At 46.6% G+C, this 19,847-nt stretch overlaps 1 protein-coding gene across 11 annotated transcripts in view; it reads left to right on the top strand.

The window, feature by feature from the left end:
• Nucleotides 1–377: 377 nt before the first annotated feature.
• Nucleotides 378–19,847, top strand: part of myocd (myocardin) — a 75,789-nt gene continuing 56,319 nt past the window's right edge. For all 11 annotated transcript variants that reach the window (XM_079801610.1, XM_079801602.1, XM_079801601.1 and 8 more), the window contains exon 1: nt 378–538. In XM_079801610.1, the coding sequence (XP_079657736.1) occupies nt 484–538 (55 nt within the window). In that variant the 5' untranslated portion in view covers nt 378–483. The remainder of the gene's footprint in view (nt 539–19,847) is intronic.

Below are 19,847 nucleotides of genomic sequence, written 5' to 3'. Positions count from 1 at the left end.
CTTAATATTGCTTCTTCAGTAAATGTGTTGATCTAAGAACGTTTTGTACTGATGAAGAGTGTGTGTGTGTGTGTGTGTGTGTGTGTGTGTGTGTGTGTGTGTGTGTGTGTGTGTGTGTGTGTGTGTGTGTGTGTGTGTGTGTGTGTGTGTGTGTGTGTGTGTGTGATGGGTAGGTTTAGGGGCAGTGTAAGGGGATAGAAAATACGGTTTGTACGGTATAAAAACCATTACGCCTATGGAATGTCCTCACATTTCACAAAAACAAAAACATGTGTGTGTGTGTGTGTGTGCTCTCAGGAGGAGGGTCTCAGTCGAGCCTCCTCTGCTTTAAGACCCTCCCAGCGGCCGTCCTGTATCAGTTCCTCTCTCATGGAGCAGAGAAGCAGTTGTGTGCGGGACCAGAGCGATCTGTGACTCTCCTCAGGCTGTGTGTGGATCAGCTCCAGGTCCAACAGAAGCTGATGCTTTATCACGGGAAGCACAATGACTCTTCTGGGCTCCGAGCACTCCGTTCTGATCCGCAGCAAGTTCAAATCAGGTGAGTTTCCCCGTTCCAGGAGGACTTGACTCTGGAATATAAAGCTTGTTGCGTACGCTTTCAGACACACTGCCTTAAGTGCTCTGAAACGGGGTCAGGGGTCATCAGGTGTGACCTCTGTCACTTAACCTCGACTGATTTTCTCAGTGTTTCTGGCTTTCCTGAGCATTCCCAAACCAGAGAAGGACTTCAGAAGTTTTGGTTACACTTTATTTTAAGGTGTCACTTGTGTATTCAAGGACTATTGATGTAGGGTTCGGGTTAGTTGCATGTAATTATGCATAATTAATGTTATTACTATGTAAGTACAAGGCTTTAAATCATCCCTTTATGTTAAGTTTGTTTTTCTGTTCCCATTTGAAGATTGAATTGTTCATGTTTTAAGCATAAACTCACTTCATCTTCATGTGTTTGTGCTGGAAAACAAGACATTTCGTTGGCATTATAAACTCCTAAATCTGGCTTTTACCTGCTTCTCACCTGTGTTTATAGTATTGACTCTTTTCTCTGTATGTAATTACATGTAACAAGGCTTTAAACAAGACAAATCGTCCCTTTATGATAAGCTTGTTTTTCTGATCACATTTGAAGATTGAATTGTTCATGTTTTAGGCATAAACTCACTTCATTTTGATGCGTTTTCCCATAATTACTAATTAAAATCACTTCATCTTCATGTGTTTGTGCTGGAAAACAAGGGAAACATCATTTCGTTGACTCCTAACACTTTATTTTAAGGTGTCAGTCACATGTAATTATGTATAATTTACTGTTATTACTATATAAGTACATGTAACAAGGCTTTAAATCCCTTTATGTTAAGTTTGTTTTTCTGAACCCATTTGAAGATTGATTCGTTCATGTTTTAAGCATAAACTCTTCATAATTCAGGATAATTACTCATTAAACTCAAGTGAATTTGTTTGTGCTGGAAAACAAGACATTTCGTTGGCATTATAAACTCCTAAATCTGGCTTTACCTGCTTCTCACCTGTGTTTATAGTATCGACTCTTTCTTTTCTCTGTCCATCTCTTCTGGTCTGTTCCACCGGTGAACAATGCTGCCCCCTTTCTGACGAGAGCATCACTGAATAACTCAGAATGTGTGGAGATGTGGAGCTGTAGCTCGGCTCTCCTCTGGTTTGGCACGTAATGGCTTTTACTGGCCGGAATTGCAGATGAAATTGCGCTCTTCCTCGAGCGAAGGGAAATGAGCCTATGCTCAGGGGAAGTGAGGACGCACAGGGGCATGATGGGAGATGTGTGACAGATGTGTGTGTGATTGAGCTGTTCTGATGGCACTCTGTGTCCGGATTACATAAGATGTCACATCTGAGGTCAAGCTCTTAAGAGCGGTCATTCAGCTCAAAGCAGAGGCGTTTGACCTGTGGACACTCTAAAAAATGCTGGGTTAAAAATAACCCAAGTTGGGTTGAAAATGGACAAACCCAGCAATTGGGTTGTTTTAACCCAGCGGTTGGGTTAAATGTTTGCTTAAAACAACCCAATTGCTGGGTTAGTCCATTTTCAACCCAACTTGGGTTATTTCTAACCCAGCATTTTGTACACTCACGGTTTTGAGACGATCAGTGTTTTAAATATGCATGTGCAGATGAGCTTTTGATGACTGGCTCTATATAGTGTGCGTGTGTTTATCCAAAACCACACACTCTATAACATGCTGGGTTAAAAATAACCCACGTTCGGTTGAAAATGGACAAACCCAGCGATTGGGTTGTTTTAACCCAGCGGTTGGGTAAAATATTTGCTTAAACAACCCAATTGCTGGGTTTGTCCATTTTCAAACCAACTTAGGTTGTTATAAATTGTACACTCTTAAAAATGTTGGGTTAAAAATAACCCAAGTTGGTTTGGAAATGGACAAACCCAGCGATTGGGTTCTTTTAACCCAGCGGTTGGGTAAAATATTTGCTTAAACAACCCAATTGCTGGGTTTGTCCATTTTCAAACCAACTTGGGTTGTTATAAATTGTACACTCTTAAAAATGCTGGGTTAAAAATAACCCACGTTCGATTGAAAATGGACTAACCCAGCAATTGGGTTGTTTTAACCCAGCGGTTGGGTTAAATGTTTGCTTAAAACAACCCATTTGCTGGGTTAGTCCATTTTCAGCCCAACTTGGGTTATTTTTAACCCAGCATTTTTAAGAATGTACACTCACGGTTTTGAGACGATCAGTGTTTTAAATATGCAGATGAGCTTTTGATGACTGGCTCTATATAGTGTGCGTGTGTTTAGCCAAAACCATACACTCTAAAACATGCTGGGTTAAAAATAACCCAAGTTGGGTTGAAAATGGACAAACCCAGCGAATGGGTTGTTTTAACCCAGCGGTTGGGTAAAATATTTGCTTAAACAACCCAATTGCTGGGTTAGTCCATTTTCAGCCCAACTTGGGTTATTTTTAACCCAGCATTTTTAAGAGTGTTCGCTCACGGTTTTGAGATGATCAGTGTTTTAAATATGCAGATGAGCTTTTGATGACTGGCTCTATATAGTGTGTTTAGCCAAAACCATACACTCTAAAACATGCTGGGTTAAAAATAACCCAAGTTGGGTTGAAAATGGACAAACCCAGTGATTGGGTTGTTTTAAGCAAACATTTAACAACCCAAACATTGAACAATTTACACACACAAAACAACCCAATTGCTGGGTTAGTCCATTTCCAACCCAACTTGGGTTAATATTTAACCCAGCATTTTTTTAGAGTGTAGGGAAAGACACAGATAATGTGCCAGCGAGTCATATTTAAATCATCTTTATGTGAAATGTGTTAATTGGTTAATGTAGGCTAATGTAAACGAGTAATAGTGCTTTGATACAGGAGTCATGTATGCAGTCTAAAAAATGCCGGGTTAAAAATAACCCAAGTTGGGTTGAGAATGGACTGGGTTGTCCAGGGGTTAAATGTTTGCTTAAAACAACCCAATTGCTGCGTTAGTCCATTTTCAACTCAACTTGGGTTATTTTTAACCCAGCATTTTTTAGAGTGTGCCTAATGACCTAAAGTAAATGTTTAAATTCCAATTACCGGCCAAATAGATCTGGTTTTCCCTTTGAATCAAGTTTATGTGCTTTTTAAAGTTTGCATATAATTAATGTATATATAATGAAAAACTGCAACAAAAAAATCTACTCTCTAAAAAATGCTGAGTTAAAAACAACCCAAGTTGGGTTGAAAATAGACTAACCCAGCAATTGGGTTGTTTTAACCCAGTGAATGGGTCATTTTAACCCAGCGGTTGGGTTAAATGTTTGCTTAAAACAACCCAATTGCTGGGTTAGTCCATTTTCAACCCAACTTGGGTTGGCATTTTTTAGAGAGTACATTTAAAATAAATGCAAAAAATACTAATAAATCTACACACACTGTAAAAAGGGATTTTATTTCGATTATTGCAGTACAAAAAAAAGTCTTTCTACTTCAAAATGTCACGTTTAATTTGAAAGAAGAAGGCGGGGCCTCATAGCCACACCCATCTATTACATCATCAGCACACGGGCCAATGGCAGTCTGAAGATCGAGCTGTTTCTGAACTCTGTCGTTTCGGCCTGAATGTGTTGTGAATGCCGTCACAGATATCATAACGTGCCACCACGAGTGTGTGTGTGTGTGTGTGTCACGGCTGCCTGTGTCGTGTCAAGATTACAGCCGGGCTATTTCCAGCGTGTGTGAGCGGCCGCCGCTCTGATAGCCGATCGCCACACCAGCTCACACTGGGACTGAACGTCTGCACGAGGGAAAGTGCTCGAGAAACGCTGACATTCCCATTGAGTTATGAAAACGCTATTTCTGAAAACATCCCAGAGAACATTAGTCACTATTCTCACTGTCATTCTTCACACACTATGGGAACGTTCCTGGGAATCTTCTCTGAACGTTAGAAAACATTCCCTGTACGATGTGTGAGTAATGGTTTGAGAACGTTATTAAAGTGTCCATAACACACACACACACATACACACACATACATACAAACACACACACATACACACACACACATACACACACACACACACACACACACACACACACACACACACACACACACACACACACACATACAAACACACACACACACATACATACAAACACACACACATACAAACACACACACACACACACACACACACACACATGTTTGTTTTTGTGAAATGTGAGGACATTCCATAGGCGTAATGGTTTTTATACTGTACAAACCATATTTTCTATCCCCTTACACTGCCCCTAAACCTACCCATCACACACACACACACACACACACACACACACACACACACACACACACACACACACACACACACTCACACACACACACACACACACACACACACACACACACACACACACACACACACACACACACACACACACACACACACACACACACACACACACACACACACACACACACACACACACACACACACACACACACACACACACACACTGCCCCTGCCCCTAAACCTACCCATCACACACACACACACACTGCCCCTGCCCCTAAACCTACCCATCACACACACACACACACACACACTGCCCCTACCCCTCACAGGAGACTGTGCAGTTCACTTTCTGTAAAAAAAAATGAATTCTGTGATTTATAAGCATTTTGAAAAGTGAGGACATGGGGAACGTCCTCATATTTCTCCCTCTTTTTGTAATACCCATGTCATTATACACATTTGTGTCCTGATATTTCACGAAAACATGCCCACACACATACAAAAACACACACACACACACACACACACACACACACACACACACACACACACACACACACACACACACACACACACACACACACACACACACACACACACACTACCCCTAAACCTACCCATCACACAGAAACACACACTCAGACACACGCACACACACACACATACAAACAAACACACACACACACACACACACACACACACACACACACACACACACACACACACACACACACACATACATACACATACACACACACACACACACACACACACACACACACACACACACACACACACACACACACACACACACACACACACACACACACACTACCCCTACCCATCACACAGACAGACACACACACACACACACACACACTACCCCTAAACCTACCCCTACCCATCACACAGACACACACACACACACACACACACACACATACACACACACACACACACACACACTACCCCTACCCATCACAGAAAACATTCTGCGCTTTCACATTTTTAATAAAGCATTGTTTAGTATGTTTTTTAAGGTATTTTTATTATGAGGACACAGGACATCTCCTCATAAACCACGTTTACATTGTAATACCAGTGTCATTATAAATCACATAAACAAGCACACACACACACACACACACACACACACACACACACACACACACTTCTTTAGTGACATTGTTGATCTTGTGTCTAAAAACACAACGCCAGCGATGCTCGATGTGTGTGTGTGTGTGTGTGTGTGTGTGTGTGTGTGTGCTCATCCGGGAGAAGTGCCCATATAAGGAGTTCCCCCCTTTATGATGTCACCAGAGGTGGACAAAAAACACAACTCCATTACTTGAGTACTGTTGGTTAAATATTTCTCCATTACAAGCGAAAGTTGTAAAGTTAGATTTTTACTTAAGTAAAAGTACAGAAGTACTTGCTTTTAAAAGTACTTAAGTATCAAAAGTAAAAGTAAACGCATTATTTTATTATTGTTGTATTGTTGTATGAATGCTCTGCTCCATCATGGTGGTTTAAGCTCCATCTGACATGCTAGCAGACCTTCAACTCATTTAAATACTTGCTTAAACGTTTCAAAGCTCTTATCAAAGTCAAAATCATACTAGAAAAGAAAGGTTTCTACATTGTGTTTATTTGACAGGATTATGTAAACATATTTCTGAAAGGACTTCAGTTAACATTATTAGTCCAACTATGTCGTTTTTGAATGCTAACGAACATCATTGTGGAACATTAGCTATATGTGTTAGCGCTGTATCCTCAAGGCTATCGCAACTCAGCGGGTAAATCTATAAAAATCATTTGACCAATCATACTTCATACCAGTGTTCATTTTGACAGCAAATTTTGATTTAGTTTTAGTCAGTCTTTTGACTATAGCATTTTAGGCATCTGAATTGTTTTAGTTTTAGTCTAGTTTTAATTGACTATAATAAGATTTTAGTAGATTCAATAGACTAAACTTCAGCTCTTGTGTTCTGGCGTCTGAGAGGCAGCTTTCTGTGCACTTTCAGACTTATCCACGTCCGCTATTCTGAATTGTAAGTTTTAAGTTGCCATCAATTGATTGGTGTACAAAATATACTTGGAAATCATCGAACTTCATGTGATCCTACAAGATTGATCACTGATAGACTGTCTGAAAAACAAACAAACAAAAAAACGAATCACGTTTTAGAGAAGAAAACAAATCATCCACTGACTTTCAAAGCGGCTACGACTTTCTACTTCGAGGTCTTGATAGAAATATAGTGGAGTGAAAAGTCATAAGTTTCTAGAAAAAATACTACTAAAGGAAAGTACAGATACTCAAAAAGTGTACTTAAGTAAATGTACTTAGTTACTGTCCACCTCTGGATGTCACACAGGGCTAAACTCAGAAAAAAACTCTCTGAATCTTGTTCTAATCCTGAAGGAGTGGCACAGAAATACTCCGTCACATGCACACGCGTGTTCTGAAGCGCTGTCCGTGTTTATCATGAGCATCAGCTCTAGAACTGTGTGAATGAGGCAGAATGCAGACCCTTAACAAACGTTTGATCATAACGTTGAGAGAACCTTGGCAAAACCGGTGTGGATATTCGAGCATGTGTTGTGCAACTGCATAATTAATGCGTAATTGCCGTGATTCTGTAGAAATGGAGCAGGGCAGTTGTTTTTGCAGGTATGTGCCTTCAGGACTATTTCTGTGCTGTTGAGTCACTCATCTGGTTCTGATTGCTGAGGGTTCTGTGCTCCAGTCCGTCTGCAGAGCTGTGATAATTCTTATTGAGGGCAATCACTGAGGGCAATCACGCTTTCTCTCGCCCGCTCAAAGGCTCCACGATGCCAGAAGGCATTACTCCACGCTCAGCTTTATGAACTCACCTGTTTCTGGAGATCATGAGTCCAGGGACTGTTCTTACGCATTCAAGTTTGATCTCGATTGGTCCAGATTGAGCTGGGTCGCGTCTGCCAAGCCCGAAAAATCCCAAATCCTGCCAGAGCCAGAGCTCCACATCATTAGATCTCTCCTGTTTGTCCACACACTCGCAGGCCGTCACAGTCTCTGGCACAACTACAGTAAATATAGGGTTAGGGTTAGAGTTAGAGTTAGAGTTAGAGTTAGGGTTAGGGTTAGGGTTAGTAAATATAGGGTTAGGGTGGGTTAGTAAATATAGGGTTAGGGTTAGGGTTAGGGTGGGTTAGTAAATATAGGGTTAGGCTTAGGGTGGGTTAGTAAATATAGGGTTAGGGTTAGGGTTAGGGTGGGTTAGTAAATATAGGGTTAGGGTGGGTTAGTAAATATAGGGTTAGTAAATATAGGGTTAGGGTTAGGGTGGGTTAGGGTGCGTTAGTAAAAATAGGGTTAGGGTTAGGGTGGGTGAGTTAGTAAATATAGTAAATCATGCTAGAATGGTAAACCATGGTAAATCATGCTAGAACATGTTAAATCAGGCTAAACTAGGGTATATCATGCTAGAATCATGGTTAACTATGGTAAATCATGGTAAATTATGGTAAATCATGCTAGAGTCATGGTTAACTAGGGTAAATCATGCTATAATCATGGTTTACTATGGTAAGTCATGGTAAACTATGGTAAATCATGCTAGAATCATGGTTAACTAGGGTAAATCATGCTATAATCATGGTTAACTAGGGTAAATCATGCTAGAATCATGGTTAACTATGGTAAATCGTGCTAGAATCATGGTTAACTATGGTAAATTATGCTAAAATCATGGTTAACTATGGTAAATCATGCTAGAATCATGGTTAACTATGGTAAATCATGCTAGAATCATGGTAAACTATGGTAAATCATGGTAAACTATGGTAAATCATGCTATAATCATGGTTAACTAGGGTAAATCATACTAGAATCATGGTTAACTATGGTAGAATCATGGTAAACTATGGTAAATCATGCTAGAATCTTGGTTAACTGCTCGGGTTATGTATATAACCCTTGTTCCCTGAGAAGGGGAACGAGCACTGCATCGGGACGACGCTTTGGGGATGCTCCCTTAGCATCAGCGAATCTGAAACCAGAATGCCAACTAGGCCAATCCGATTGGCGTGCGTGATGACGTCATCGTGACGGCATACCCGGAAGTATAAAAGGGTTGCTGGAGCGTAATGGCGGTAGTAATTGCTCTGAAGCATGCGCTCCAGGCGCGCCAAGGTGTGGCGTCGGGATGCAGTGCTCGTTCCCCTTCTCAGGGAACAAGGGTTATATACATAACCCGAGCAGTTCCCTTTCGAGGGAACTCGCACTGCATCGGGACGACGCTTTGGGGAACGAGTACCCACTAGGCCACACCGAAGGGTAGCGCCTGCCCTAGTGTGAAGCCGGAAACCGGGCACAGCTAGGACTGGAGCACCCTCGCACCAGGCGTCGTAGGGAGATCCAGGCTATAAAACCTGATAAAAGTGTGTGGGGTAGCCCACCCGGCCGCCTCGCAGATATCCTGCAAGGGGACCCCAGAAAGAAGGGCCACCGAAGAGGCCATGCCTCTGGTGGAATGAGCCCTCACAGCCACAGGTGAAGGCAAACTGCGCACCTGATAGGCCATGGTAATCGCCTGGACAATCCAATTACTGATTGTCTGAGTAGACGCAGGCAATCCCTTCTTAGGTGAGCCAAAACACACCAACAGTTGTTGTGATCTCCTCCACTGTGCAGACTTCGCCAGATAAACTCTTAGAGCCCTAACCGGGCAGAGTAGGTGAAGCCTCCCTTCTTCCGCCGTCACATGAGGCGGAGGATGAAATGCCTGCAGGACCAATGACCTGACCACCCTTGATGGCACCTTAGGCACGTAGCCCGGCCTAGGGTGTAAGATGGCCTTTACTCCTCCCGGGGCAAACTCCAGGCAGGTTGGCGTTACCGCCAAGGCCTGGAGATCTCCCACTCTCCTGAGAGAGGTAATGGCAAGGAGAAAAGCCACCTTAAGGGTCAGATCCTTCGGTCCAGCCGACTCCAATGGTTCGAAGGGGGCCTCAGCCAATCCTTCGAGAACCACTGCCAGGTCCCAGGTTGGAACTCTGGACCGAGCCGCAGGCCTCATCCTCCGAGCCCCACGGAGGAATTGTACAACCAGCTGGTGCCTACCCAGAGGCCCATCACCCAAAGGAGTGTGGAAAGCCGCAATGGCAGCCACGTACACCTTGAGTGTGGACGGGGTAAGCCCTGCAGAGAAACGATCTTGGAGGAACTCCAGCACTGAAGCCACTGGGCAGTTAACTGGGTCCACCTCACGTTCTCTGCACCAAGTGGAAAATACATTCCACTTGAGGCTGTACAGTCTCCTCGTAGACGGAGCCCTGGAGCTGAGTAAGGTCTCTATCACGTCTGCCGATAGGCCAGCCTCTATGAACCTGGTCCCCTCAGGGGCCAGACCCACAGGTTCCAAATCTCCGGGCGGGGGTAAAATATCGTACCCGCCGCCTGAGATAGGAGATCCCTCCTCAGAGGAATCTCCCACGGCTGACCTGCTAGCAGAGCTATGATATCCGAGAACCAAACTCGAGTCGGCCAACGGGGTGCTACCAGAAGTAGACTGACCCCCTGTCGACGGACCCTTTCCAGGACTCCCGGGAGCAGAGCAATCGGGGGAAATGCGTACAGACGCAGCCTCGGCCACGTCTGCACCATGGCATCCAGCCCCAGCGGAGCTGGATGCGTGAGGGAAAACCACAGTGGACAGTGGGACGTCTCTCGAGACGCAAACAGATCCACTTCCACTGGGCCGAACCTCTTGCATATGGCCTCCACCACCTCTGGGTGGAGTCGCCACTCCCCGGGCCTCAGCCCCTGCCTCGACAGGATGTCTGCTCCCTGATTTTGGACCCCCGGGACATACATTGCCCTGATGGACAACAGTTTCCCCTGGGTCCACAGGAGGACTTGGCGTGCTGTCTTGTACAGAAAGCGCGACCTCAGTCCTCCCTGGCGGTTGATGTACGCTACGACAGACGTATTGTCTGTCCGTACCAGGACGTGCTGGCCTCGGAGGTGCGGGAGAAAGCTCCTGAGAGCTTTGTATACCGCCATCATCTCCAGGCAATTTATATGCCAGGAGGAATGACGGCTCTCCCATGGGCCCCTCGCAAAGCGGCCGTCCATGACCGCGCCCCAGCCAGTGAGGGAGGCATCTGTTGAAACGGATTTCCGGCAACAAGACGCTCCCAACACTGGCCCTCGGGACAGAAACCAAGGTTTCTTCCATATGGCTAGGGAACGAGAGCATTTGCGCGTTACCCTGATCATAGGGAAAGGATTCCCTCTGGGGGAAAACCCCTTGGTTTTCAACCACCACTGGATGGGTCTCATGTATAGCAGGCCAAAAGGTATTATGTTGGACGCTGCTGCCATGTGACCCAGCACTCTCTGAAAGTGCTTCACAGTGATGTTGTGGCCTAGCCTTATTCCTGAGACCATCGCCTGTATGGTCTCGACTCGCGCGGGAGACAATCGTGCCCGCATCGTTGTCGAGTCCCACACGACCCCGAGGAACGTAGTCCTCTGGGACGGCGTCAACACGCTCTTTTTCGTGTTGAGTCTCAGCCCCAAGCATTTCATGTGGTTCAGAACGACATCTCGATGCCGAACCGCCACCTCGTACGACTGGGCCAGTATGAGCCAGTCGTCGATATAATTCAGCACACGGATGCCCTGAAGTCTCATTGGAGCCAGAGCTGCATCCATGCACTTCGTGAACGTGCGTGGGGAGAGGGCTAGGCCAAAGGGAAGCACTCGATACTGGTACGCTTCGCCCCCGAAAGCGAACCTCAGGTACTTCCTGTGACATGGAAGGATGGAGACATGGAAATATGCGTCCTTTAGATCTATCGTGACGAACCAGTCCTCGGACTGGATCTGACTCACGATCATGGGAATAGTGAGCATTTTGAACCTGAAGCTCCTCAGAGACAGATTCAAAACCCTCAGATCTATAATCGGACGCAACCCTCCATCCTTTTTGGGAACTATAAAGTACCGGCTGTAGAACCCGGACTCTCTTTCCAGCGGAGAAACACGCTCTATGGCTTCCTTCGCTAGAAGAGTTTTTACTTCTAGTTCCATTACCCGAACCTGCTCGGGTATCACTGCTGTCCAGTATAACCCCCTGAATTGTGGAGGAGGAAAACCGAACTGCAGTTTGTACCCCTTTTCTACAGTACGCAGGACCCATGTAGAAATATTCGGAAGGCATTTCCATGCGCCGAAATAATCTACTAAGGGAACCAGCCTCTCGAGGCTGGCGTCGGGTGTTACACGGTTCCCGTTCCCAACCTCCTGAAGCGGCTGACCGGCAGGAAGTAGTTGGGAACGGTTCTCCGTGTGCGGACGCGCGAGCTGACCAGCCGCAGGTCTTCCCAGAGGCGGCTGGTGCAGCATGCGTTCGCGGGAAATCGATGTGGCCCGAAGCGTCATAGACGGCGGGATTACCACATCGATTTTCCCAGAGCGCCGCGGAGGAAACAACCTCGGTTGTTTCTCCGCGGGGGGGACCGCTCTTAGAAGCCCAGCCGTGGCTAGGACTTCTTCCCAGCAGCCTTCCGCGCCTGAAGGACGTTCCGAAGATCGCCTTTAGGGGCTGAAGGTTGCTGCTGAGAGCGCCGCCTCTGTTGCCAGGCTCCCGGGGGAGGGGCTCTAGAAGCGACGCTCTCCTTTTGCACCTTCCGGTGCGAGGAGCTGGATGACGGCTGAGGCTGCCCGCTAGGGCCAGCCTTCCCAGGTTTAGAGCGGCGAGGGAGATACTGGTGGAAGGCTGCTGACTGTTTCTTCGCCTCCTGGTGTCTGGAAACGACGGTGTTAACCGCGTCTCCAAACAACCCAGAAGGCGAGATCGGGGAGTCCAGGAGAAAAGCTCTATCCTTCTCCTTTATCCCCGACAGATTCAGCCAGAGATGTCTCTCCACTGTCACCATGGAAGCCATGGAGCGGCCGATAGCGCGGGCCATCTCCTTGGTGACTCGGAGAGACAAATCTGCAGCCTTCCTCAGTTCCAGAATGTCCTCCGGAGAGGGACCATCTCCCTCGTCCAACTCTTTAAGGAGGTCGGCCTGGTAGGCCTGCAGAATTGATAATGTGTGCAGGGAACCACCAGCCCGACCAGCCGCCATATATGCTTTGCCCACCAAAGATGAGGTGTCCCGACAGGGTTTGGTGGGCAAAACCGGAGCCTTAAGGGACGATGCAGAGTCGGGTGAAAGATAGCTCGCGAGAGCTTCCTCCACCCGAGGCATCGCCCCATAGCCCGCCTCGCGTGCCCCCAGAACATTGGAATAGTCCAATACTGGGGGATTGCAAACACGCGAAGAATAGGGCCGTTTCCATGATCTACACACCTCGGTGTGTAGATCCGGGAAAAAAGGCAGGCCCCGGCGAGGTGTTTGAACCCGGTGTGAGAGGAACCGGTCATCCAGCCTGCTGGGTAGCTGGATTTCCGGAGCCTCTTGTGGCCAACTTATATTTAATTTGACCACTGCCCGGGCCAACACCTCGACCAGCTCCTCTTGGGCGGGTGGATGAAGCGATGAAACAATTCCTGCTTCATCCCCCGCCTCGGTGCCTATTTCCTCCGGCTCCTCGGAACCGGAGAGAACAAGCATCGGACCTCCCACCCCGGGGGAAGAAGCCGCAGCGCGGGCTTCCACACGGGGAGGAAGATCCTCGGAACTGTCAGAGGAGGATCGGGAAAGTGCCGCAGCAGTCCCGAAACCCTCTGACAAATCCCGCTGTGAGCCCCATGATCTGCGACGCCGAGCCGCCTCAGCGACTGCGGGTCCAGAACCACGAGGCTCACGAGGCTGGCCGGCCTCATCAAACGCAGCCAGCCGAGAGCGAAGCACCCTGAGCGTCAGTTTTTCGCAGTGCTCACAAGCGGCTCCCTCGAGAGCCGCTTGGGCATGCTGGACGCCCAGGCAGTGCACACAAAGCAGGTGTGTATCCGAGCCCGACATGAACCTGGGACACGGATGCACACACTGTTTGAATTCATTCACTCTCACACTTTCCATTTTACTTTTCTCACACACTTTCACTGACAAACAACAGTAAATAGACAGACAGTAACAGATAGCGCTATGCTGAAGAGCAATAACTACCGCCATTACGCTCCAGCAACCCTTTTATACTTCCGGGTATGCCGTCACGATGACGTCATCACGCACGCCAATCGGATTGGCCTAGTTGGCATTCTGGTTTCAGATTCGCTGATGCTAAGGGAGCATCCCCAAAGCGTCGTCCCGATGCAGTGCGAGTTCCCTCGAAAGGGAACTATGGTAAATCATGCTATAATCATGGTTAACTAGGGTAAATCATGCTATAATCATGTTTAACTAGGGTAAATCATGCTAGAATCATGGTTAACTATGGTAAATCATGGTAAACGATCGTAAATCATGCTATAATCATGGTTAACTAGGGTAAATCATGCTATACTCATGGTTAACTAAGGTAAATCATGCTAGAATCATGGTTAACTATGGTAAATCATGGTAAACTATAGTAAATCATGCTATAATCATGGTTAACTAGGGTAAATCATGCTATAATCATGGTTAACTAGGGTAAATCATGCTATAATAATGTTTTACTATGGTAAATCATGCTATAATCATGGTTAACTAGGGTAAATCATGCTAGAAATATGTTTAACTAGGGTAAATCATACTAGAATCATGGTTAACTAGGGTAAATCATGCTATAATCATGTTTAACTAGGGTAAATCATGCTAGAATCACGGTTAACTAGGGTAAATCATGCTAGAATCATGGTTAACTATGGTAAATCATGCTAGAATCATGGTTAACTATGGTAAATCATGGTAAACTAAGGTAAATCATGCTATAATCATGGTTAACTAGGGTCAATCATGCTATATTCATGGTTAACTATGGTAAATCATGCTAGAATCATGGTTAACTATGGTAAATCATGGTAAACTATGGTAAATCATGCTATAATCATGGTTAACTATGGTAAATCATGCTAGAATCATGGTTAACTATGGTAAATCATGCTATAATCATGGTAAACTATGGTAAATCATGCTATAATCATGGTAAACTAGGGTAAATCATGCTATAATCATTGTTAACTAGGGTAAATTATGCTATAATCATGTTTAACTAGGGTAAATCATACTAGAATCATGGTTAACTAGGGTAAATCATGCTATAATCATGTTTAACTATTGTAAATCATGCTAGAATCATGGTTAACTAGGGTAAATCATGCTATAATCATGGTTAACTATGGTAAATCATGCTAAAATCATGGTTAACTAGGGTAAATCATGCTATAATCATGTTTAACTATTGTAAATCATGCTAGAATCATGGTTAACTAGGGTAAATCATGCTATAATCATGGTTAACTATGGTAAATCATGCTAAAATCATGGTTAACTAGGGTAAATCATGCTATAATCATGGTTAACTAGGGTAAATAATGCTATAATCATGTTTAACTAGGGTAAATCATGCTATAATCATGGTTAACTAGGGTAAATCATGCTATAATCATGGTTAACTGGGGTAAATCATGGTAAACTATGGTAAATCATGCTAGAATCATGGTTAACTAGGGTAAATCATGCTATAATCATGGTTAACTAGGGTAAATCATGCTATAATCATGGTTAACTAGGGTAAATCATGCTATAATCATGGTTAACAAGGGTAAATCATGCTATAATCATGGTTAACTATGGTAAATCATGGTACACTGTGGTAAATCATGCTAGAATCATGGTTAACTAGGGTAAATCATACTTGAATCATGGTTAACTAGGGTAAATCATGCTATAATTATGGTTAACTATGGTAAATCATGGTTAACTATGGTAAATCATGGTAAACTATGGTATATCATGCTATAATCATGGTTAACAAGGGTAAATCATGCTAGAATCATGTTTAATTAGGGTAAATCATGGTAAACTATGGTAAATCATGCTATAATCATGGTTAACTAGGGTAAATCATGCTAGAATCATGGTTAACTATGGTAAATCATGGTAAACTATGGTAAATCATGCTATACTCATGGTTAACTATGGTAAATCATGCTATAATCATGGTTAACTATGGTAAATCATGGTAAACTATGGTAAATCATGCTATAATCATGGTTAACTATGGTAAATCATGCTATAATCATGGTTAACTAGGGTAAATCATGCTATAATCATGGTTAACTAGGTTAAATCATGCTATAATCATGGTTAACTAGGGTAAATCATGCTATAATCATGTTTAACTAGGGTAAACCATACTAGAATCATGTTTAACTAGGGTAAATCATGCTAGAATCATGGTTAACTAGGGTAAATCATGCTATAATCATGGTTAACTGGGGTAAATCATGCTATAATCATGGTTAACTAGGGTAAATCATGCTATAATCATGTTTAACTGTGGTAAATCATGCTATAATCATGGTTAACTAGGGTAAATCATGCTATAATCATGTTTAACTAGGGTAAACCATACTAGAATCATGGTTAACTAGGGTAAATCATGCTATAATCATGGTTAACTATGGTAAATCATGCTAGAATCATGGTTAAGTAGGGTAAATCATGCTATAATCATGGTTCCCTTTCGAGGGAACTCCCACTGCATCGGTAACGACGAATTTGGGGACACTCCCTAAGCAACAGCGCGTCTGAAGTATGAATGAAATCAGGCCAATCCTGATTGGTGTTGCGTCATGACGTAACTATGACGGCATACCCGGAAGATACATATAGGGCAGCCCAGGCATAGTAATGGCAGTTATCGCTCTTCAGCATAGCGCTCTTTGTAAATCTGTCTGTCTATTTATTGTTGTTCGTTGTGAGAAAGAAAGTGTGTGAGATGGCGACTGAGAAGGCAAGGGACTTTAAGCAGTGTGTGCACCCGTGTCCTCGCTACATGTCGGGCTCGGACACACACTCGCTTTGTGTTCAATGCCTGGGTGTTGAGCATGCTCAGGCGGCTCTCGAGGGAGCCGCCTGTGAACACTGTGAGCGGCTCACACTCAGGCTCTTGCGTTCTCGGCTGGCCGTGTTCGATGAGGCCGGCCAGCCTCGTGAGCCCTCTGGTTCTGGACCCGCTGTTGCCGAGGCAAAGCGGCGTCGCAGATCCTGGGGCTCACAGCGGGATCTGTCAGACAGGTTTGGGACTGCTGAGGCACTTTCCCAAACTTCGTCTGATGATTCCGAGATTCTCCCTCCCCGTGTGGAAGCCCGCGCTGCGGCTTCTTCCCCCGGGGTGGAGAATCCGATGTTCATTCTCTCTGGTTCCGAGGAACCAGATGAGGTGGACATCGAAGCGGGCGGTGAAGCACCAGATGAGTCGCCACTTCACCCACCCGCTCAAGAGGAACTGGTCGAGGTTTTGACCCGTGCGGTGGCCAAATTAAGATTAGATTGGCCACAGGAAAATGAGGAAGTCCAGCCACCAAGCAGGCTGGATGACCGATTCCTTTCACGCCGGGCTCAAACACCTCGCCGGGGTTTGCCTTTTTTCCCGGACTTGCACAACGAGTTGTGCAAGTCTTGGAAAAAGCCGTATTCGGCACGCGTCTCCAATCCCCCTGTATTGGACTATTCTAATGTCCTGGGGGCGCGTGCAGCCGGATACGGGACGATGCCGCGGGTGGAAGATGCGCTCGCGGGCTATCTTTCTCCCGAATCGGCATCGTCGCTGAAAGCCCCGGTACTGCCCACCAAGCCCTGCAGGGACACCTCAGCCTTGGTGGGCAGAGCCTATATGGCGGCTGGGCGGGCTGGTAGTTCCTTGCATACCCTTTCCATCTTGCAAGCCTACCAGGCCGACATCCTGAAGGAGTTGGACGAGGGTGAGGGTCCCTCTCCGGGGGACATATTGGAGCTCCGGAAGACTGCGGATTTGTCTCTCCGCATCACCAAGGAGACGGCCCGCGCTGTGGGCCGCTCTATGGCATCCATGGTGACTGTGGAGAGACATCTATGGCTGAATTTATCGGGGATGAAGGAGAAGGATAAAACCTTCCTTCTGGATTCCCCGATCTCGCCTTCTGGTTTGTTCGGCGACGCTGTTAATATCGTCGTCGACAGATTCCAGGAGGCGAGGAAGCAGTCAGCAGCTTTCCGCCAATATCTCCCTCGTCGCTCCAAAGGGAAGGCTGCCTCCAGCGGGCAGCCTCAGCCGTCCACCAGTTCCTCGCACCGGCAGGTGCAAAAGCAGAGCGTCGCCTCTCGAGCCCCTCCTCCTGGAGCTTGGCAACAGAGGCGGCGCTCGCACCAGCAGGCTTCCGCACCTATGGGCGATTTGAGAAACGTCCTTCAGGCTAGGAAGGCTGCTGGGAAGAAGTCCTAGCTTCGGCTGGACTTCAAAGAGCGGTCCCCCCCGCGCAGGAGCAACCGAGGTTGTCCCCGCCGCGGCGCTCTCGGGAAATCGATGTGGTAATCCCGCCGTCACAGACGCTTCGGGCCACATCGGTTTCCCGCGGACGTTCACTGCTCCAGCCGCCTCCGGGAGGACTTGCGACTGGGCAGTTAACACGTCCGTACACCGAAAATTGGCTCGGTTGATACCCGAAGCCAGCCTCGAGAGGCTGGTTCCCTTAGTAGATTATCTCGGCGCGTGGAAACGCCTTCCGAGTATTTCTACGTGGGTCCTGCGCACTGTAGAAAAAGGTTACAGACTGCAGTTCAGTCACCCTCCACCAAAATTTTGTGGAGTGACATGGACTGTAGTGGAACCAGAGCGGGTTCGGGTTATGGAACAAGAAGTAGAATCCTTGCTGGTAAAGGGGGCCATAGAGTATGTTCCCCCGCCAGAGAGGGAGTCCGGGTTCTACAGCCGGTACTTCATAGTTCCAAAGAAGGATGGAGGGTTGCGTCCTATTCTGGATCTGAGGTATTTGAACCGATCTCTGATGAGGTTCAGGTTCAAAATGCTCACCATCCCGACTATCGTGAGTCAGATCCAGTCCGAGGACTGGTTCGTCACGATAGATCTGAAGGACGCATACTTCCATATTTCCATCCTTCCATGTCACAGGAAGCTCTTGAGGTTCGCTTTCGGGGGCGAGGCGTACCAATATCGAGTGCTTCCCTTTGGTCTAGCTCTTTCCCCACGCACATTCACAAAGTGCATGGATGCAGCCCTGGCTCCAATGAGACTCCAGGGCATCCGTGTGCTGAATTATATCGACGATTGGCTCATTCTGGCCCAATCGTACGATATGGCGGTTCGGCATCGAGATGTCGTTCTGGCCCACATACAGTGCTTGGGGCTGAGACTCAACACCAAGAAGAGTGTGTTGACGCCATCCCAGAGAACTACGTTCCTGGGAGTCGTGTGGGACTCGACTTCGATGCGGGCGCAATTAGCCCCCGCACGAGTCGAGACCACGCAGGCGATGGTCTCAGGATTAAGGCTAGGCCACAGCATCACTGTCAGGCACTTCCAGAGGGTGCTGGGTCACATGGCAGCAGCGTCCAACGTAATACCTTTTGGACTGCTGCACATGAGACCCCTACAGTGGTGGCTGAAAACCAAGGGGTTTTCCCCCAGGGGGAACCCGTTCCGTATGATCAGGGTAACGCGCGTTTGCCTTCGTTCCCTAGCCATATGGAAAGAACCTTGGTTTCTGTCCCAGGGGCCAGTGTTGGGAGCGTCCTGTTGCCGGAAATCCGTTTCAACAGACGCCTCCCTCACTGGTTGGGGCGCGGTCATGGACGGCCGCTTTGCGAGGGGCCCGTGGGAGGGCCGTCATTCCTCCTGGCATATAAATTGCCTGGAGATGATGGCGGTCTACAAAGCTCTCAGGAGCTTTCTCCCGGACCTCGGCGGTCACCATGTCCTGGTACGGACAGACAATACGTCTGTCGTAGCGTACCTCAACCGGCAGGGGGGTCTCAGATCGCGCCCTCTATACAGACTGGCGCATCAGATTCTCCTGTGGACCCAAGGGAAACTGTTGTCCATCAGGGCAATGTATGTCCCGGGGGTCCAAAATCAGGGAGCAGACATCCTGTCGAGGCAGGGGCTGAGGCCCGGGGAATGGC

Source organism: Gobio gobio (genome assembly GCF_949357685.1).
Source record: "Gobio gobio genome assembly, chromosome: 20".
Classification (NCBI taxonomy): domain Eukaryota; kingdom Metazoa; phylum Chordata; class Actinopteri; order Cypriniformes; family Gobionidae; genus Gobio; species Gobio gobio.
Note: the sequence above shows the minus strand (reverse complement) of the source record. Positions and strands in the feature narration are given on the sequence as shown.